A 22,853-nucleotide genomic window follows, 5' to 3' on the forward strand; every position below is an offset into this window, starting at 1 on the left:
GATGTATAAAGCTTAAAGACTGAAAGAACTCAAGAAAGTTGAATTCTAAGCCAGCAGTGGTTCAAAGGAAGCTTCACAGAGTTTCAGGATTTGGTCACCTAAGGCACATTTGAGAGTGGGATAAAGGTGACACCAAAAACAGGGTGATTGTTTCAGAGTTACTGAAAAAATAAAATAAAAATTAAACACCAAGATCCCACTTTTGCCCTTCTGTAAGCTGGCATAAGACTGAGTGGGTAAAAAGAGGTTCTTTGGACAGGGCAAGAGGAAAGCAACTGGAAGAAACAGGTATTACTCTTAAACATTAAAAAAAGGCCATCAATAAAATTCTGAATTTCACTCTGTATAAATGTATCACTTTTATGTGTTCATTTTGGAATCTGCATTATTAGGAATTTGAAAAAAAATTCTGGGTCTCTGGCTAAGGGTTGATTTATAAATATTACACACATGATATAAAACTAAAAACATATATATTTATAAGTCCATTTGCTTAGGGGTAAACAGATGACTTGGATGGTATTAATTCATAAAACCGATGTTCTTAGTGATGGTGCTAAGGGGAGGCTGCCCCAGGATGTGCCTCTTCTGGCATTAGGGTAATTTTGAGCTGAAAACAATCAAGACCCAAAAGACTCAGAAAAAACCTTTGAACTTCCTCTTACTGCCTAACAGAATTTAAGATAGGTTTGTCCTAGGAAGAAGCTATCACTTGCGGGGTGTGTAAAGTATTAGGTGTGGTGGACAGGGAAGAACTTAGCAAAGCCCATTTAATCAAAGTCCTCTCTGTGTCCCATTGTCTTTGGATGGCCCAGCAGCAAACATTTGTTTACCAAACATTAACTCTTTTTATCTTCCTGCAAATTACCTTACTTCCCTTGAAGCCTCAGACCCCCACCTCCAGTATATATACATACACCTCACCTTGCCTTGCTGTCTTTGGGATTCTTCATTCCCATGAGACTTCCCTGTGTGCCCATAATACATTTGATTTTCTCCTCTTAATCTGCCTTACGTCATTTTAATTGCCAGACAAAAGAACTAAGAAGGGAAAGAAGGGAAATTTCCCCTCCCCAACATTGGTAAGGGAAGCAGAACAGTGAGAAACCTTCACTTCTTATTAAGAACAGCATTATCATTCTTGGGAAAGAAGATGTCTTGCTTCACAAGCCTTTATATTCCAGGCTTGGAAGAGGTGAAAATCCTTTAATTCTGAGGCATAAATCAGTCTCTGCATGTGATCACAGGGTTTTAATCATCTGTGGGTATGTTGACAAATCCATTAATTTGGGAAATCTTTGTAAGGACAGATGCTATATTAACCATGGTTATTTATGTCTCTATAATTAGCACCTTCTTGATGGATCAGGAATCACTTCTCTGCTGGTTTAGATGCTATACAATGTGGAATGCTTGGTCCTGAAGCAGAGTCTGATCCTGTGGGATCCTCCCTGGTACAAATCCTTTCCTTGTTTCTTGTTTGTAAGAAATAGGCTTCATTCAAACACCTTGACCTTCCCTGAGCTCCAGAGGCAGATCCAAACAATTGCTAATCAGGGAAGGGAGGGAGCGCAGAGGTGAGGGAGGAAACAATAGTGCAGGCTTGGGGCAGGGTCCTGGTTCCTCCTCATGGAATATACATAACAATATCTTTGAGTTCTGGTGGGAACTAAGGCCCCCACCCAGGTGGAGGATGCCAACTTCAAACTGAGCACAAGATTCCTGGAGCTCTGCTCTGTTACCTCACCACCAGCTCATCAGAAGAGAGCCACACACCCTGTAGCCCTCATCCCAAATTTCATCTATAAAATCTGTTTCCCCAGAAACTATTGGAGACTTCGGGTTTTTTGAGTGTGAGCCACCGGTCCTTGCTTGGCCTTGCAATATAAACCTTTCTCTGCTCCAAATGCCAGAGTTTTGGTTTATTTGGCCTCACTGTGCATCGAGTACAAGATTTTTTCTTCAGTAACAAGACCTTACTAAGAAAAGGCGATTCATGTAATGTTTGTGCACTGTTTGTTAGCTTGTCTTGAGGATACCAAGCAATCAGTATTTGAATGTTCCAGAATTAAAGAGATTATCTCATTGTAGCTTCCATGAGACATAATTTCCAAGCTGACAACAACCACAAAAGCTGTTTCAAGTGTCATTAAGAAGTTTCAGATTACTGCATAATTTCAGCTACTGTTTATCTGAATTAATGTACTCATAAACCTCAGTCTAAAGATGACTTCATATAACTTTTCCACCCAGTTTTAATGTAATTTTTTTAAAAAAGTTTGCTAAATAAGATAAAATGCTTCTTTGAAATTTACTTAAATCTTAGAGATGATACATTTGGCAAAATCTGTGCTCAGGAATCTAAAAAAGTAGAAGACATTCTGTAAAATTGTAAGCAGACAGGGTAGGAGGTTCTCAGAAAAAGAGAACGAGGGATGGCTTTCTTGACACAAGAGAAGCCACTTTTGGCCTAAGCCATTTTGTGGTCTACTGGCCACGATGCCTTTGCCCTTGAACAGGTCTCAGAAATTAATGATCTTAAGGGAGGTGAGGGAATGCAGGAACAAAGGAAAAGCAGTCAATTAACAGTAGTTCAGCGATAAATCAGAATCCTTGTTTGTCCTCAAGGGATATGCAAGGCAACCTGATACATATCTGAGTTTTACAGGAACTAAGACCCGTTATCCAGGTGGAAGAAGGAAAGATGATGATGACCCTTATGACTTCAGTCAATCTTTGCCCCAATTCTATGCTGAACTCGCCTCTGCTCAAGTCCCTTCATGAATGTGCATATATCCTTATCTTAAAACTTCCCCAATGTTGCTGTTGGGGAGACACTGCTTTGAGAAAGATTCCCGGTGTTCTCTTGGGCTGTAGGTAATAAAGCCTTCCTTCTCCAGATCTTTGGCTTGGTTGTATCTTTTGGCTCGACAGCTGCCAAGAAGTGAGTCCAGTTTTGGGGTAACAAAATTGACATTATAGAAGTACCTTCTAAAAAGCTAATATATTAAGATACAATTTGTGAGTTACTGCATGTATATCAACATGCAATAATATATGTGAAGATACTGATACATAAATTACATATATTGAGCTCAACAGATCCTAGAGAACCTATCCCAGGCTGTGCTTTCAAGAGTAACAAAGATGAATAATGTGCCTTTGGCCTTCTAGAAGTATTCAGAGTAAGAGAAGGGATTGATAGGTATGAAGATGCCTAACCATAGAAGGAGGCAAAAGGTAAGGATTGCAAATCAAACTACCAGAAGGAAAGGGATTAGGATGGAAATATTTTGGGATAATTGCTAACAATTTCCTGTAGTAAGCAGTTAGGATGACCCTGATGGGTGGGTTCGATTTCTACTGGAGGAGACACTCAAGGTAGTGTTAGGTAGTTTAGACAGAAATGAGCACTGGGCAGGGGGAGGGGCAGGGGGAGAGGAAGGGGAGAGGAACAACCCAGAACACAAGGAACCTGAGCTGTCAATTAACCAGAGCACAAGGAACCTGAGCTGTCAATCAATCAGAGCGCATGGAACTTGAGCCGTCAATCAATCAATCAATCAATCAATCAATCAATCAGGAAACCAGGATGGAAAACCAAGGGAACAGCACCATTTTTCCTCTCTAGGATTGGCCTGCTCCCAATTCTCGGGAGTGTACTATCTTTCATTTTTTTTTTAACTTCACTAATAAAAATCTTGCTTATATTACGCTTTTTGTCTTTCAAAAATTCTTTTTTTTTCAGGTGACTAAGAACTGAGGTAATTCTTATTTCCCTTTTCCCAGTAACATTAATTTTGGTGCCATGACTTGGATCACATGCTTAAACCTAATCTTTCCTCCTTCATTTCCCTCTCCCTCCCCGAGGCCAGTGGAGCACAAGCTCTTAGGGATGGCTGTGGAGGATGGAGCGAGGATACAGGGCATGGAGCTCCAAGCAATGCTGGACCAGTCAAGCAGTGAGTGGCCCATCTGGGATCCCGTGCCCAGCCAGTCACTGCAGCCATGTGCCGCCTCCCCCATGCCCAGCCACATGCACGCCTGCCCCAGAGCGCTCTGACCCCTGCCAGCCCCGCCTGCCATGGAGCTCCAACTGGAGATAACCAGGCTTACTCTAGAAGCACAGTAAACTAATAACTTCTGGCCTTTACACTGGACTGGCCTACAGAGAGGACTACTGACCACCTTAAAACAATGTTCAAACAAGGGAGAAAGTACCAAACCAGGAAGAGAATAAGACAACATCTGAGGTAGACAGCTGACCCAAGATACCGGACCAGGCCTGTATACCAATTACTTTATCACTCACACTGATGCAGGAAAATGGCTGTGGGGCGTGAGGAAGGCCATGTCCCAGGTCTCAGTTGAGGCCCTGGCACGTGCCCCGCCAAGTATGGGTCTTTGGCTTAAGTCAGGAAAGAATTCAAGTGCGAGCCACAATTCAGTAAAAGCAGATTTATTTAGAGAGATACTGCATAGAGTGTAAGGCAAGAGAAAGGCAAGGAAAGAAGTGAGGGAATTGGCGCTCAGGTTAAAGTAAAAGTAGGTACACACTCCATAGACAGAGCGCGGGCTGTCTCCAAAGAGAAGGGAGTGAAAAAGGCCACTAGGCGAGGTGTTGCCAGTTTTTATATGGGCTCAGTAGCTTCACACGCCTACAGGTGGGACCATTCCAACTGCCCTGGGGAAGGGGCTGGGATTCCCAGGGATTGGGCCACCGCCCATTCTTTGGCCTTTTGCAGTTAGCCTTCGGGCTGTCATGGCGCCTGCGGGCATGTTATTTATCACCCTGTTACAATGAGCATATAATGAAGCTCAAGGTCTACTAGAAGTCAAACCTCTTAATCCTCAAGGCTAACTAGGAGTTGAATCTTCCACCATTTTGGTGTTAAATTTGCTCGTCATTCCTTGAGTGGTTGTGCCCTGCCCCCTTCCATCCTGTCTCAACATCTTTATATACTGGTCTGTAGCCTTTGCTGGGGATCCTTGTTTCTGCTTTCTGACCTGTGCTATCCAGTTTTCTTTAAAAAAAAAAAAAAAAAAAAACCCAGCTTCCTTCAATCTCTCTTTCCCACTCGTCACCGCAAGGTCCTATGGTCCCGACAGGGGTGCCTCCCTCCTGGGCTATTATTAACTTACTCTCTGACCTAAAAGAAAACTCTCAGTTTCCTAATGCGGCTGGGGCCATGCCCTTGTTGCCACTATTTCAACCTGCGGTGCCCTGGGAACTTATAACCATATCCTGTTTGCCTAATTCACCGGCCAGCAAGTATCTGGCCACCTCTTTCATACATGGCTTGAGTAACATTGTCCCTGGTGGCCTTTTCTAGAAAACACCACCATGGACAGTAATCATGGGCTGCAATGTCTCTGACTCCTTTCTGGCTTCATGTCCCTCTGGGGACACTTGCTCGGGCAAGAAAACATCTCTACCTTAGAAAACTGAGCTGCTGGAGTTCTAGCTCGAGTTCTAGCTCAAGTTCTCCTCTCCTGCTGCCTTCCCCATTCAGGAGCTTCCATATGGACCCTCTAACCTGAACTCACTCATTTTTGCTCCCCCTTTCTCCAACTATCCCAGTTGAGTAGCTCTCTAGCTCCCAGCTCACCAACCACTCACAGGGTTAAAACTCACTAGTTCCTTGGACTGTGGAGACTCCCAGCTCATGGTAAGACTGTGGCCACCCTCACCATCCAGAGAGGAGGCTGGGATGCCAAATCCTCCTCCTGCAGACCAATGACACTGAGACACCAGGCTCTCCTTGGTCCATTGCTTCAGGGTACTCTTGGCTACAGGCAGAAGACTGAGATGTCAGACTATAGCCTGTGGGCTTCACCTCAGGACGCTGAGCTCTGAAGACCACCCCCTCTTCCCCCTGGTATCCTGCCCTTCAGATGAAAAACCAATAGTTGATCCCTGCTGGGACACCCCTGGGCGATATCTTAGCCAAAAGCATGGCCCATAAATAGGAGCATAAATTCAACCACCTTGCTCCAGCTTGATCTCTTCTACAATACACAGGCAAATGGTCTAAAATGTCATATATCCAGATATTTTATTTGCTAAGGGACAGCAATAGTCTCCTAAGGAAATGCAAAATAACCACCTTGGCCATGGTTACTATCAGCAACCTGCTATCCCTAACACCTCCTTGAGAGGAGGACTCCCTTAAACGTCTGTCCTCCTCTGCTCTCCCTGCCATATACCCTGTGTTTCCCTAATACCCAGGAAAGACATTGCCTTCAGGTCCTCCATTACCGCTGATAGCTAAGACCTGCCCCCTGGTAGAAACACATGGAAAATTTGGTCCACAGTTTATATATAAGCCGTTTTCTCTGGTAGAGCTGAGACAAATTAAGACTAATTTGGCAAGCTAATGGTCTCACCTGGGAAGATGTTAATATTTTCCTTGGCCAAACACTATCTGACACAGAAAAGGAAAGGGTTCTCAGAGAAGCCAGAAAATATGCAGACAGTCTACATCTATCTAATGACAAGTACCCCATAGGGGAAAAAGCTGTTCCCCAATGGACCCTGGATGGGACTATAATGACCTTAACCAAAAGTGGGAAAGAGATCAATTTTAATCTGTGTTAAGGCAGGACTCTGGGCAGCTCAACAGAAGGTTATCAGTTATTCTAAGACCCTTGTTTATCCTCTTCACCCCTTGGCTAGGATTAGCAATACATATTTGACCTCTACCTTTTCAGCCTTCTTATAAAATGTGTTTCTTCTTGTCTAGAGTCAAACTTTAAATGGCTATACAACGAGGTAATCAACCAATCAGCCAAGACAGCTTTTACACAAGCCCCTTGATGGACACTGACCCTTCGCTTACCACCTGCCCAGTGACAGCCAGCTAGTCTGGGACCCCAGTGAGTTTCATCATTGTCCCAGATCAGCAGGAAGTAGCTAGAGCAGTCAACGCCCTCTATGTCCCAAAGATTTGGGGTCCTATGACTAGAGGGGAGAATGTTAGGTAGTTTAGATAATGAGCAGTGGGCAGGGGGAGAGGATGGGGAAAGGAACAATCCAGAACACAAGGAACCTGAGCTGTCAATTAACCAGAACACAAGGAACCTGAGCTGTCAATTAACCAGAACACAAGGAACCTGAGCTGTCAATCAGCCAGAGAGCAGGAAACCTGAGCTGTTAATCAATCAATCAATCAATCAATCAATCAATCAGGAAACCAGGATATAAAAACAGGGAAAGCGAGGGAACAGTACCATTTTTTCCTCTCTTGGATTGGCCTGCTCTCAATTCTCAGGAGTGTACTATCTTTCACTTTTTTTTTTTTACTTCACTAATAAAAATCTTGCTTATATCACGTTTTTTTGTCTCTCATCAAAAATTCTTTTTTTTCGGGTGATTAAGAACCGAGGTAATTCTTATTTCCCTTTTCCCGGTAACAGTAGCAACTTTATAACAAATGTGTGCTGCTTCAAAGTGATTAATACGAGAAAAGTTCTCATAAAGGTCTGAAATAGATATGAACTTTAATACCTAATCTTTTCTAATTTCATAAAGGTTAATGTGGTATACAAAATTTAAGTTCCAAATATTTTATACCTTCAATTATATCCAATAGAATTCCTGTTTCCTAAACTAGTAGGAAGTCCCTACTCTGGACTCTCCTTAGATTAGGAAGGATTCCACTTAGAAACAAGTTAAATCACTGGAGTGGGGATTCAAGTCTTGATATTTTACGAAAGTTTCCCAGATTTTTTTTTTTTTTTAATTTAAAAGTTCTTCAGATAATTTCAAGGTGCAGCCACGGTTGCAAACCACCAGGCTAAATTGCAGTTGGGCAATTTTGGTCTTACTGATAACCGGTTTGCTTCCTTTGCTGCTTCAATAAATGACAAGAATTTTCCAGTGTTATTTTTTATTAGCTTCTTCTTTCCTGAGTACTTTCTATGTGACAGGTACGGTGCCAAGCATTCTTTAGTGCATTATCTCATCTAATTTTCACAGCTACCGCTAAGGTAGGTGCTTCTAAGTCACTTGCCCAGTTATTGCCTCATTCTGGAGCTCAAGAATTTACCACTGCACTACACTGCTTCTCTTCTCTAGTTCACTCCTGATAAGGAACTGTTGGGAACACCGAAGTCTTCCAGGAGTTATAAATAAACGTTATCTGGAAAGAGCAGCCGAGAACAAGCAGCAAAATGACACAAGAACAAGTATGGAGGAAACCAGGAGGTGGAAGCGGCATGGCCCGGCTGACGGGGAAATTCTGGGAGAGTTAACATCTCTCCCCAGCTCCCCAGCTACCGCCACCCCTCCTCCGCCAACAAGCCTTTAACCGTCATTACTTGGTCCCACTTTTCAACCTTTGGTCCTTGTTGGCCAATTCAGGGCTAGAATAACCTTTAAATATAAAGAGGGAAAACCCAATCCGGGTATTTCCCAAATCAATAGCTGCAGTTTAGGGGGTTACTCATTACTGGAGATGGGGAAAAGCTTCTCTAACCCTCCGCCATCAAACTAATCGACTCAAAGAGATGGGCGCAAATGCTGGACGCTGCCGAGGTTAATTCCCCTGGAGCCTTAGGTGGGGGAGCCCGCCCCAACAGCAAACCTCTAAAGGTAGGAGGCGTGGCTGGAGGCCCCACCCGTACTCTCCCGAGGGGAGGGTGGGGTCAGTGCACGCGTGGCCGATGGCTTCAGCAGCCCTTCGGGGTCCGGAGTCTGGGGGGCGAATTCTGTCCAGTGCCGTGCCTTTCAGCAAGGGCGCGGCGGCAGATCCAGTAGTCTGGGAGAGGGGTGGCCCGCCCCAAGTGCACAAACCCCGATTTAACTGAAAGCTTTGAGCCGGTGAGGATCCCTGCTCAGGGTTGAGACGAGTGGCTTCCTGGCGCACCCCAACGCCCGAGCGCCCCGGGCAGGGAGTCCCTCACTCGGGAGGGTCCCCGGGGCAGCAGGCGCGGGGCTCCCTGTTGCCATGGTAACCCCACGCGCCTGGCAGAGACGGCGCTCGCCGCGGGGCTCCACCGCTCCCGGAAGTGACGTGTTTCACCTGCCGAGCGAGGGCGGGGTGCGACCGGGCTGCGAGGTGCCGCCGCCGCCAGCAACCAGTCCGGAGCGCGCGAGGCGCCGGGTGACTGAGACCCCGGTGAGAGCCGCCTACCTGCAGTCGTCGCCCACGGCCGGGCCGCCAGCATGGCGCTTCTGCTGCGCGTCGTGCTCCTGTGCGGAGTCGCTGGTGAGTGGGGGACAATTCGGTCCCTCGGGTCAGCCCGGGGGCGCTCGCTGCCTGCGGCCACCCGGGAACAATGAAGCGTGGGGGAGGGGGCGGGCGCTTTTGGGGGGCGCTGCGGCAGTGGCGGCGGTGCGCGCGGAATTGAGCTTGGGTGATTTTGCGCGGCCGGGCTGTGGAGCCGCTGGGAAGGGAGTCCCGCAAGGTGCCCAGCGGGCACTGGAGCGGGGGACGGAGCCTCAGGATAAGGGGCGGCGGTGCAAGGGCTCCTCGGGCGCGAGTGGGTGGGCGCGGCGTGCCGGGTGCGCCTGGCGTCTCTCCCAGACTATTCTTTGCCGCGGATGCAGGCTTTGCTTTATTTGCTCTTGCCCTCTCCGTTGTTAGCCGCAGTGTCGTCTCCGTCCAGGGTTACCCGATTTCAAAGCCTTGGGCGGCCAGTTTTCAGCTGTCGAGCAGTCCAGGCGGGGAGGCTGAATTACAAAACGCCATGATTAAATGGACACTGAGCCTTTCAGCGCCTCAAATCGTCCAGGCTACCTCTAGGAAAGAGGCGCTGAACGAACTGTAGCCTTCTTGGTCACAGAAGAGGCGAGCCCAGGCACGAGCTGTTAACTAGACGGTAACTCGATGAAGTAGACCGTGGAAAATCAAAAAGTAGGTTCCTGCAAAAATGCAGTATTGATTTCTGCAGTCCCTGGGGAAAGTGCAGAGGCTAAATTAGTAACCTCAGTTTTGAGTTTATAATGATTTGATTCATTTTGGTGATAAGATAGGATGACTTGTACAAGGTAATTCTGAAAGGATTCGCCAAGTATATGTTCGACTGCTCCTTTCTTGGGAGGGAAAAAAAGGCATTTAAAAAATGCATGGACCTTTAGAAGGCATACTCATTTGACACTTAAAAAAACTGATCTGTTTCCATGTCAGTGTTTTAACCAGCTGATCTTTGTTTTGTCGAAGTAAGCACTTGTCTCATTTGGGAATCAAAAGATTCATTAACAACACCCCCGCACCCCCCTCCCCCCCCACATACACACACAAAATCCATTAAGTGGGACTCTAAGAGGCACACTTCGTGTAGCCTCCGGAAGGATGATTTTTTTTAAGCGCTGTAAAGTGAGATCGAGTGGCCCTTTCTATTGGGATGGCTCTTTGCTTCCGGTTGAAATGTTAATTCTATTGTTGGATTCCACAGCGTGAGCATTACTCATGGGATCAACATTCTATTAACAAGTCTAATCTTTGATCTGAGTCTATTGCATTACCTCCACCTTTTTAATACGTGTCATTTAGACTTGGCTGAAATTCCCAAAGTAAAGCTTCCAGAAAAGATGAAGGGTTAATAACCATTTTACATGATACATTCCCACGTTTTTTTGATCAAGGGCTGAAATGAAGTAGAAATTGAGAACATTGTCATTGCTATGAAAAAAAAAAGTTTTAGGCTACATCTAAAGCAGAGAAGTGGAAAAACATAAACCATGTTGAGGATTTTTTTTTTCAGGTATATCAGGATAATTGTCTGGATTTCATTTTTTTCTGGATACCTCACTTTGATAGGCACAATCTCAACCTAAGATATTTTGATACATACAGAGTCATTCTCATAAACTGTACACTAGGGTACGGTGAACATCTTTTTAAAGGACTGTTCTCTTCAACTAAGGAAGGCAACTATGTTTAATTTTCCAGCACAGGAAACAACTGAGAAACTAGTTGATACAGCTTTGAGTATTTCTTCAGAGGCTTCTTGACTCTTTAGAAATTCATTACCATGAACTCAATTTGAGTAGTAACATGATTGGATTCTATGATTGGCAAAACAACATGGAGGCTTACGTATTTAAAAAATGCAGTGCTGTCAATGGTAGATCTTTCTCTAGATATGTCTCTATGTGGGTTGTAGAGTTTTGTGGTGTACTATGGTTGCTGATGGAGCTCTTTAATGCATTTTTATTGTCTACCTAGTAGCAAGTCACTAGTAGTAGTGGCAGCAGTGGTAGAGCAGTAGCAACAGTAGTAAAAAAGTAAAGCCTTGGCTAAGCAGTTATTAAATGCCAGGCACTGTTCTAAGGGCTTTACTCATTTAATGTACCTAGCATCCCTAGGTATCGTCTCTGCTGTACAAGTGGGGAAATAAAGGCACAGAGTAGTTGTGTAACTTAATTGCCAAGGCCACAAATTTCTTCCAGAATCTTTGCACTTATTGCTATGCTGTTCTGCCCCTAGAACAGCCACTTTCCCCTTTGATTACCTCTAATTGACATCCTTAATTTGTATCATTGGTTATCTGTCATTTATTGAGAATCTTTTATTGTTTTAACTGTGTGCCAAATGCTGAAGGCTTTTAATATTACCCTTTAATATCTTGATCTTAGTTGAATGTTTCCAGGCGCTCTGAGAACGCCAGGATTCAGGGCAACACTGGAGTTGTAAGCTAAAGTGGTCCAAGACCCAGCAGCATCCACCTGGGGGTCTTGTTAAAGTTTAGGGTGCTGCTCCTTTTCACACTGCCAACATGAGTGAAACTTAAAAAGTACTGGCCAGTGATCCTGCTCTTCCAACCATTTGTTAGCCGTTTAATGGAGGCAGGTTCCTATCCTCTCTGTGTTCCTCAGTTGCTTTATGTGTCAAGAATGGGGATCCCGCTATATCAGTAGACATAATGGGAAATGTTTATTGTTTTGCTTTACCTGGAGTATTCTCTATATTTAAAAAAAAATGCAGGCTATTAGATGTGAACTTTATCCCCTCCATACGCCTCTCTTAATTACATTCCTGTCACTATACTACCATCAGAGCAAAAGTTGCTTCTTCAAGACAAACCACCCTACATTGGCTCCATATCTTATCTGTTTTGCCGTTTCCATAAAATTACCCAATACATCTCATTGCACTAGGTCAGAGGGCAGGGGCATCACCTGTGTTCATTGTTACAGTCAGTCCCAATGTTAGCTTATAGCACCTGGCAGATAGCAAGCATTCAGCAAATGTGTCACTGAACGTTTTCAGCCTCTTTGCCGCTAGGACTATGTGTGTGTTACGGCTGTCAGTTCCATCTCTCTCTCCCTCCTCATCCAAAAAAGGTTATCCACTAGTGATTATTCATTCCATTAATGTTGGGCTAAAGAAGTTAAGCTTATGCTTTGTCTGTGACCACATGATTCTGTCCTACCTCCCTGCTTCAGTTGTCAAAAGTATCAGTAACCACATGCCAAATCCATGTATTTTTTCAGAGCTCCTTGATACCTTTTTTGGTTCTTTCCTGCTCTGTTAACCTACTCTCCACTACCTTCTACAGTAGTTTCCTTAAATGTTGGCCTACCCCGGGATTTGGCCCGTAGCTCTCTTCTCAATCTGTCTTAAACCTGGGCGACTTCATCTATCCATCGCTGTATCCTCCAAGTAGTTGCTAATACTTAAAAATGTTGCCAGCTCACCTCTCCTTTGGATTCTGGGCCACGATTTCCAGCCGCCAACATTCCACTTCCACCTGAATGCACTTGAGTACCTCCGGCCCTGCAGGTACTCAGCTGAACTTACCATTAATTAATTGATTAAATGATCTAGTCTTTCAAATATTGTTGGCTGTGCTAGATGTTCCTACAGTAGTACAGGATTTTTGCAAGATGCAAAATATTTGATAGACTATTCCCAGTAGATGGAGATCTGAAGGGGTATGGTGCATCTTGGGAGCTGAGAAGTTCAGCACATATGAATCATCTAACGAGTGCTTCTCAAACTTTTGATGTGCTCTTGTGTCGTTACAAGAAAGTATGACGTGGAGCTTGAGGTTTTGCATTTTAACAGGTTCCACATGATGTCACTACTGTTTACACTAGACGTAAAGATTGTGCCAGGAGCTTAGGAGACAATCGCTGTCAGGTTATGTGTTGTCAAGGCCCCCACCCCAGCAGTGGCACTAAGAAGCTTGCAGAGGTGGTTACAGGAGTGAGGTTGTACATTGACATTTGTTCTCTCGAATGGGGCAGCTCTTGGCAGCAGTTCTGGAACCAACAGATCTAATGCAGGAAGCCAGCTGGGATGACCTGGGCATAAGCAGTCCCTGTTGAAACACAGCCAAATGGCACTGGGCTCCCCCTTTCATCTGGAAGGTTGTTTTGAGGGAAATGCAGTGGAATCTGGTATCTGGTTGACTGAATGAGAGGCAAGAAGTTGGAGGGAAGTGATACGATTTCTGGCTTGCTTGGATGGTGGGTGACATCAGGAATCTACAGGAAATAAAGAAAAGAGAAGCAAGTTTTAGGGAGATGACAGTGGGCTTAGGTTTGGCCAGGTTGTATTTGTGGTGCCTGAGAGGAACGGAAGTAAAAGATAGATATCCAGTAGGAAGTTGGTAAGTGAAGGATTAGATCTCAGGAGAGAGGGAAAGATGGGTGATGCAGAATTGCGAATGACTGCTGATAGGTGGCAGCTGTGTAAGGTTACCAGGAAAAGCAGGCAGGACTAGAAGAGAAAGTGAAATGTGATGCTGGGGAACTTCACCCTCTAACAAGGAGGCAGGAGGTGAGGAACCTGGGAACTAAAGAGTGATAAGGAATGCAGGAGAACCAGAAGATGAAGGTGTCCCAGAAACTGATGATGAAACGAGGCCAATGGGTGTTACATTAGGAGGTTATTGAGATCATTCAAGTAGTTATCGATTCTAGAGGGAGGACAGTTTCTGTACTGGGAATAAAGCTAGATTTTAATAGACTGAGTGGGCGTCAGGTAAGTAGAGAATAAGATATGACTTTGCACTTGCGGTTGGTTTAATAGTGCATGTTGCACATATGGCCTTAATTCCAAGGGGGCAGAGTCCATGGGAGAAGCCGGCAGATAACTAACTTCTAGCTACCCAGACTTAGAACCGTGTTCACGTGATCGTTCTTTCATAAAACAGTGTGTTCCTCTTTACACTCATTCCTGGACTTAACCTTCAAAGCTTCTCAAGGATATCACTCTCCTATCCCATCCCTTACCTTAGGATCCCATCAACTGTAACAAAGCTGAAGTACCCCTCATGTGCCTTCGGCCCTTCTGCCCCTCCTTCAGTGCGGCCTGGCCTCTCCTTTTCTCCACTGGATTTCTTGAAGGAGTTGCCGGCATTTGCTGACTCCATTATTTTCCTTCATTTCCAGGAATTTTTCTTCCTTTACAGTCTGAGACCCTCCCTCCTCTACTCCTGTGAAACTGCAGTGGCCACTGTGGCTGCATCCAGTGGACACGTTGCACCTTCAGCCTCTTAGCCCAGCCCTTTCGGCGAGAATGGCTCTGTTGATTAGCCTCTTTTCCCCTTGAGCTATTCCTCATTTTTCTTTGCGGGCCCACGTTCTCTGTGTGCTGTAAATGTCAGTTTCTGGATTCAGTTACCATTTATGTCCTTACAGCTTCCAGTCTGTTTCTAGTCCCACTCTCTCAAAGCTTTGCCCGTAATGTCAAACCACACACATGACATCTTTGCTTAGACTTGTTGAACCTGTCAATACACCACTGTCCCGTCTCACATTAAATGGCATTTTGAGGCACCAAAATGCCCAGGGAGGAATCTGGGTACCTTACTCTACTTGTCCTGTTCTCTCACCAGCTTACATACAGCTTCTAAGTCACTGTAACCCTCTACTCACAGTTCGCCTTATACCATCATCTGTTAAGATGGTTGAAATGGCTTCCTAATTGGCCTCTGATTAAGTGAGTGAATAAATGGGGAAAGATGTACTAGGCAGGTATTTGAATCTCCTGTTTGCAGCCTCTTCTCCCCCTCCCTCCTTTTCTGCCTTTCTGCTGTCCTACACAAATCATTTTCAGGTGTAATTAAATAACAGCAAGAATGGAGATTGGGAGCTTTTGATTTGCTCCATTTGGTGGTCAGCAAGTAGTGAATGTGAACTTTAATGATTATTAAAGTAATTAATTATTAAAGTAACCCGGGAAATAATTTGAAATTATCTAACTAAAATGAGGTTATGCCTTTATCTCACTGACTTTCATCTACCTTGCATTTTTAAAGAAAACAAATCTAATGATACAGAATAATTGTTAGACTGGCTTTGGAATTGAATTGGTTTCTATTAGGAGTGTGATGCTAAGGAGAAGTAAAGAGCAGTAGCTTCTGGCTCTCTGCTTTATCTTCTGTTTAATTTCTTCGGTGGGGCTGAGATGGTGGAGTGAGGCAGGCAGGAGAATGTCACCCTGGCACAGTGAAGTGATCTGTCCTGGAAGCTGGTAGTTCGTGGCTTGGTGATCTCTTGGGGCTCTATTACTGGTATTTCTTTGTAATTTGTGCACTTTGTTGAATCCATTGCTGTCTCTATGTAAAAGAAAAATGTGTAGGAAGTTGAAAATGTTTCTGCATTCAGTGGCAAAATGGTGACTTAGAGGGACATACTACTTCTGTGGGCTTTCCCTCCCCTCATTGACTCACCCTTCCTTTCTGGCTTCTAATAATGAGTTAGCCAATTAAAGTTTAAGCCTTAAAGGCCTGAGCTTGACACAGCAGTATTTGCAGTTTATTTTAATCGGCAGCGTTCTGGTAAAAGACTATTGCCTGCTCTGTTGATAAGGAAAAGTAGGGTAAGCGGGTGAGATAATAACAGTCTATTTTTAGGGTAGGTGTGAGATCAGTGACATGGTTCAATTTGTCTTTCATAGTTGGTGAGAAAATGGTTTAATAGTCAAATTAACCAATGTTTATGCCTATTAATACAATGCATATGTCTTTAGAGACTGTTAAATCACTTTTGCCCTTTCAAAATATTTCACAAGTTGGAATGGGAATGACTGATTTCATTTGCTTATAAGAAATAAAACTGTTTAGATTTCAAGAAGCAGCAACATAACTAATCATGGTTACTTTTTCACTTTCCCATGGTATAGCTGGATGTGCTATGAGAGTTTTATAGATTTCTCCAAAGGAAGGATGATTTGGCTGTATGGATAAAAATGCTCTCAAGGAATACGCGGTTACAGTGGAATCAAATGTGTTGAGCCACGTCTTTGTTGAATTGTTAGAGTGACTCTGATTCCCCAGTGAGGAGTGCTTTGAACTCTTGAATACAGGTCAATTCCCATGGGCTTTTTCTTTAATGGACCAGACAAAAACTTTCAAGTGTCTTGTGCCCTGAATAATTCTACAGTAAGAATTGAGAAGGCTCTTTAACCTACTTGGTTGTACAATGTGAAATCTGATACTTTTAGAATGAACTGGTAACTCTGGACAAGAAATGTGATCTTAGTGTGTTTTCTAAGACAGTTTCAGACACATCTCATTTGAATCCACTCTCCTGACACTATGAGTAGGAAGGATACATTATGTTTTTTTTTTATAGGAATCAAGTCGTAAAGCCAAGACCTAAATCCAGTAAATTATGGCATTGATCCAGACAGTGCTGTCCTAGTAGAAATACAATGCAAGCCACATATATCATTTAAATTTTTCTGGTAGTCACATTTAAAAGTGAGAAAAGGTGAAATTAATCTAGATATAGTTTATTTAACCCAATGTATACACAAAATATTATTTCCATATGCAATCAAATTGAACATTAATAAGAATTAAATTATAGCACATCTCAGTTTGCTCTAGCCACATTTCACCTGCTCAGTAGCCATGTGTGGCTAGCAGATATCCTGTTGGTCAGCGCAGGTCTACAACTTGGAGCTTTTTGTTCCAGTCACTTTCCTTTATATCTAGTTTCAGAACATACTAACTAAAATAGCATGAGTGTGATTTGCCCACCAAAACAGCTTTGTCAAATGGGATGTGCCTTTGGAATTGCTTCCTTGAGGTTTTATCTTAAATAATTATTTGTGTCACATTGTATTCCTGTTGGTAACAAGTTAAAGTCTCTTGTTTCTTACTAGTTTCTTGTAATCATCAGAGGATTTGTTACACACAAAAAATATAACTATCGAATAAAGATAGTTATAGGCATTTGCATTTTAGGTATAAGGCAGACCAAACAAGTATATGGACAAAAATAATACTTTTAACTTGCCTTTAAGGAAAGTAAATGCATTTATGGAGAGATGGAAAGTAAGGATAGAGGGGTCCCCAGTGATGATTACTAGGGAAATGTGAATTCATTTTGGGATATTTGAACGGAAATACTGCCAAGATTGAGGCAATCAAGGTAGACATACAACAGGGATATGATTTTTTTTTATTGTAACTAACCTTTTCTTTATTAACTTCAGGATTTTCCGTATGTAGATAACATTTTTTGCTTTACTATTATGTCTCTTTGCTTTCTTATTTTCTGTAATGCCACCTTTATAAGACACTTCACCTGAGTTTGTTTTTGCCAAGTAGTCACTTTTCCTGTTCATGTTAATTAAAGGAATAGAACAGAGCCTGAGGTTTTTAGAGCAAGGAGGCAAAGGCAGATTTCTTTAAATGGAGTGATACATACCATTCTATGAAGGTGATGAAAATATTCACCATGGCAACGGATCTGCTTTACCCATAATGCAAAATACTCTATTTGCATTTGTTTTGCCAGAGAATTCTGAAATTAGCATCTTTGTATTAGAGAATGTGGGGAAGGTAATATACTACATAGATTGAGGAAAGGTTGAGACTTAGTTTTTAATCAGAAATGAAATTGAATGCTTTCCTGAGACGAGTGTGTCTGTGTCTGTGTGTTTGAGGGGAGGGAGGAAGAGATGGGTCACAATCCAGTTCAACAAATACAGAAAGCCTATCTGCATGTTCACATTCTTAACTGAATGTGTAATGGCTTTACATTATAATTTACACTTTTCCCTGGTCCTGGTTTATAAATTATACACTAAATTTCTTATACAGAACCTCAATTCCTGTGGAAGAAGTTTGGGGGTAGATAAATAGTAAGTACGTGTGGGCGAGGCCCTGTAGTGGGTGCTTCAGGGGACACGAAGAGGACACCATTCCAGTACTGTGGGCGAGCTTCAGTGCGGAGTACTCAGCAGAGCAGGGGATGGATCCAAGCAGATGTGCCATGTGATGTAAAAACCATGTGATTTTCTGCTTATTCTCTTGGGGGCCCACTGGCTCTCCAGACTGTGTTTCCCCTTCACCTTGTATGCCAACCCTTCAGCCCTTGAGACTCCTGCCCACTGCTTATATCAGACTTCTGGTTGCTTCTCCACATTGACCAAAAAATGCCTTGCCTCGTGCTACAGCCCTCCCACCCCCATATCATAGCATCTTGGCATTTTAGGATTTTCCTGCTATAGCTCACTTTTCTAACATCTTTACACCACAGTCCCTTGACCTCAGATACAGTGATTTTCTATCCATTTCGTTTAGGCAACCCTCTCTTTATACTTAGTTCTTCCTCTGAAATCTTGAACTCTACTGTCACTGCCTCCCAGCTTTCTCAAACTTCCGTCACACTCTCTTGCTGTCAGTGAGATCTCTGGGCTCTTACTCTTCCACCCCGTTTCTGGCCTTCCGATTACTTTAAACGATGTTTTCTTCACTAATCCCAGGTCCCATTGTCAGATGTCAGCTCCCATCTCTGATGTAGATCAGTCCTACAGCCACTTTCTTTGCCTCTGCTCATGGGCTGATGCATTGGGCTGGTGTACGTTGGGGAGATAGTTCTTGCTGTTTGATTTGGCTAGACTTTTTTTTTTTTAAAGTACTTTGTAAAGCATAAAAACATTATATATGTATTTTTTTAATTGAAGTATAGTTGATTTACAGTGTTGTCTTAATTTCAGGTGTAAAGCAAAGTTGGTTCAGTTGTGTGTGTGTGTGTGTATATATGTGTATATATATATATGTATATATATATATATACACACATATATATATGCTTTTTCAGATTCTTTACCATTATAGCTTATTACAAGATACTGAATATAGTTCCCTGTGCTATACAGTAGGTCTTTGTTGTTTAAGAACATTTTATATATATAGTATATATGTATTTAAAATTTTTTATTGAAGTGCAATTGATTTACAATGTTAGTTTCAGATGTACAGCACAGTGATTCAGTTATACATATACATACACACATTTTTTTTTCCTTTCAGATCCTTTTCTATTATGTTATTCCAAGGAATTGAATATAGTTCCTGTGCTCTACAGTCGTTCCTTGTTGTTTAAGGACATTATATTTTTAACAAAGACAAAACTAAAACAATCTTTTCTAGTTCCTTCAGCTCTTTTAAATTTCATTTTTAAGTAAGCCTTTTATTTGAAGCATGATGTTCATACACAGGAAAGCATGCAGTTTAGAGCATTATCCACCAGTGTACAGGTGAGAGTATTATCAGAAGCAGACACATCTATGCAGTTGTCACCCAGACCAAGAAATAACACATAACCCACAACTCAGAAGTCTCCTCACGCCCCTGCAGTCACTTCCTTTACTGTCTTCTGGTTTCCAATAGTATAGGTCACATTAACATTTTATATAAATGGAATTACACAGTATATGTTTTTTGTGTAACCTTCACTTAAACTGTCGTGTTTGTAAGATTATTCATGCTGTGTAGCTGTAGTTTATTCATTTGCGTTGCTGTATGGTGTTCTATTGTTTGTGTGACTCTCCCACCATTGATTTACCCGTTCTACTGTTGACAGACGCTTTTTTCCCTCCAGTTTTTGCTGTTGTGAAAAACGCTGCTGTGATGTCCTCAGGCTTGTGTTTTAGTGCATGTGTGCATACACTTCTCTAACTACCGTTGGAGTTTCTGGGGTCCCAGAGATTATCCGTCTGTTTGGCTGTAGGAGGTAACTGCCAGATGTTTTCCGAAGTTAGTTGTACCAGTTGGCATTCCCATCATTAGAGCATGAGAGTTGCTCCACATCCTCATCATAGCCTTTTTTCATTTTGGCTGTTCTGGTGGGTGTGTAGTGCCACATCATTTTTTTTTTTTAACATTTCTATTATGGAAAATTTTAAATAAATATAAAGCTAGAAAGAAGGGTATGATAAACCCCAGTGTGTCTTTGCTCAGCTTCCTCCGCTGTCACATCCCCGTTGGACCTGTGGCACCGTTTTGCAGTCCTTCACTTCTCCCATTCCTCCTCACCTGTTTCAGACTTGAAACTGTCTCCAAAACTCCTCTACCCACATCTGTTCTGCCTGTTTTATTCTAAGTAAATGCTGTCTGCCTCCTTTGTCGTGGAGGAGATGGAGGCGATCAGGTACAAACTCCCTTAATTTCTTGTGCTTCAGTGTATAGATTTGTCCATAATTGTACCGGTCCTCTTAGTCCTTCCCTTGAGTCTTATTTACAGCTGCCTTATCCCCTCTTTTCTAGGTCTCATTCTTTTCTGGGGTTTTGATCCTTAGGTCCTTGAGAATTATATGTGTTTTTAACTTGCTCTTTCCTTGTGAGTTATAAACATGCTCTACAGTTCTCATTCAAAACAGCCTTTCCTTGACCACACATCACACTCTGCTATTTTTCTCCTGCTCTTAAGAGCCGTGTTCCTCAGAACAGCAGTCACTTCTGTCTCTACTCACGTACACCTCAACCTCTGTAGTTAAATAATCCTATTGCAACAACAAGGTCCTACTGTATAGCACAGGGAACTATACTCAGTATCTTGTAATAACTTACAATGGAAAAGAATCTGAAAAAGAATAGATATCTACATGTATACCTGAATCTCTGCTGTACACCGGAAACTAACACATCATTGTAAATCAACTATACTTCAATTAAAAAAAATCCTGTTGCAACCTTCTCCGCCCACCCCCCACCCCCAAGCCTTCACTAAATCAGATTTGGTCTATGTCAGCAATTGGATTCTTTTTTTTTTTTTAATTCTTATCTTTTATTGAAGAGTAGTCAGTTTATAGTGTTAGTTTCAGGTGTACAGCAAAGCAATTCAATTATCCATATACACACACACATACATGTATTTTCCAGTTTATTTTCCATTATGGCTTATCACAAGAAATTGAATGTAGTTCCTTGTGCTATATAGCATAAATTTGTTATTTATCTATTTTATATACAGTAATGTGTATCTGTTAATTCCAAATGCCTAATCTATTCCCCTTCCCCTCCGCCACCATAACCACAGTTTGTTTTCTATGTTTGTGAGTATTTTTGGCTTGCAGCTAAAATTTGTATCTTTTTTTTTTGATTCCACATATAAGTAACATCATATGATATGTGTCTTTCTCTGTCTGACTTACTTCACTTAATGTGATAATTTCTAGGTCCATCCATGTTGCTGCCAATGGCTGAGTCATATTCCATTTTGTGTGTGTGTGTGTGTGTGTGTACATATATATATATCACATCTTTATCCATTCATCTGTCGATGAACATTTAGGTTGCTTCCATGTCTTGGCTGTTGTAAATAATGCTGCTGTGAACATTGGAGTGTATGTCTTTTAGAATTATAGTTTTCTCTGGATATATGCCCAAGAATGGGATTGCTAGATCATATGGTAAGTCTATTTTTAGGTTTTTAAGGGCCCTCCATACTGTCCTCCATAGTGGCTGCACCAATTTATATTCCCACCAACAGTGTAGGAGGGTTCCTCTTTCTCTGCACCCTCTCTAGCATTCATTTGTAGACTTTTTTTCCGAGGGGAGGGCAGGTAATTAGATTCCTTTATTTATTTTTTAATGGAGGTACTGAGGATTGAACCCAGGACCTCGTGTATGCTAAGCATGCACTCTACCACTGAGCTATACTCTCCTGTGCATTTGTAGACTTTTTAATGATGGCCATTCTGACTGGTGTGAGGTGATGATACCTCGTTGTAGTTTTAATTTGCATTTCTCTAATCATCGATATTGAGCATCTTTCCATGTGCCTGTTGGCCATCTGGGTGTTTTTGGATAAATGTCTATTTAGGTCTTCTGTTCATTTTTTGATTGGGTTGCTGGTTTTTGATGTTAAGCTGTACTAATGAGGTTCTGATTGCCAGACCTAGTAGATACATGTCAGTGTCATTTATTTATATAGCAGATTTTGAGTTCTCCCTATATGGAAGGCACTGCTAAATGTGAGGGATAAAATATTAAAACAGCACTACACAGGTTTATATCCTAGTAGGAATGACAGGCTTACAAGATGACATTGAATTGTCATACTGGATACTGTTTATTGGAAGGATAATACCAGGTTGTGCTGGAATTGGTCTAAGCATTACATGCATTATCTTATTTAATGCCTGCAAATTAATAAGCATTGTTATTTACTATTAATTCCCATTTTAAAGAAGAAAACATTAATACTCACAGGGCCCAGCATTTGGTGAGCTCACTATGAACTCGAACCTAGATCTGCCTTTAGAGCCCTCACTGTTCATGGGCAGAACTGCTTCCATAATGCAGGCCACTAGTGTTTCAGAGATGTCTGCACTTGTGAGGTGAACCCAGAGCTGTTGCTGCTGCCTTTGAGCATGGATGTCAGGGGAAGGCTTCTCGTTGGTTTCTTGATTGCTGGTTTAAATTTTGGACGTATTTAGATCTGAAATAGATAATTTAGTTCAACACCCTTAATTTATGTTTGAGCCCTAGAGAAGCAACATGTCCAAAATGAAAGAGCTTTTTTTTTGTGACAAACTTGACAACAGATCCTAGACTGGTATGATTTTTCTGTTTAAAAGAAGGTCCACCCAAACTCCTGAACCATGTGCTGCCTAAAATGTTGTCTCCTTAGAAATTTAGTATAGGAGAGGAATAGC

At 42.5% G+C, this 22,853-nt stretch overlaps 1 protein-coding gene across 3 annotated transcripts in view; it reads left to right on the top strand.

Annotated features, from left to right (window-relative positions):
• The first annotated feature begins 9,067 nt into the window (after positions 1-9,067).
• Positions 9,068-22,853, top strand: part of CXADR (CXADR Ig-like cell adhesion molecule) — a 57,396-nt gene continuing 43,610 nt past the window's right edge. For all 3 annotated transcript variants that reach the window (XM_031458068.2, XM_064496530.1, XM_031458059.2), the window contains exon 1: positions 9,068-9,209. In XM_031458068.2, coding sequence (XP_031313928.1) covers positions 9,167-9,209 — 43 coding nt within the window. In that variant the 5' untranslated portion in view covers positions 9,068-9,166. The remainder of the gene's footprint in view (positions 9,210-22,853) is intronic.

Source organism: Camelus dromedarius, chromosome 2 (assembly GCF_036321535.1).
Source record: "Camelus dromedarius isolate mCamDro1 chromosome 2, mCamDro1.pat, whole genome shotgun sequence".
Classification (NCBI taxonomy): domain Eukaryota; kingdom Metazoa; phylum Chordata; class Mammalia; order Artiodactyla; family Camelidae; genus Camelus; species Camelus dromedarius.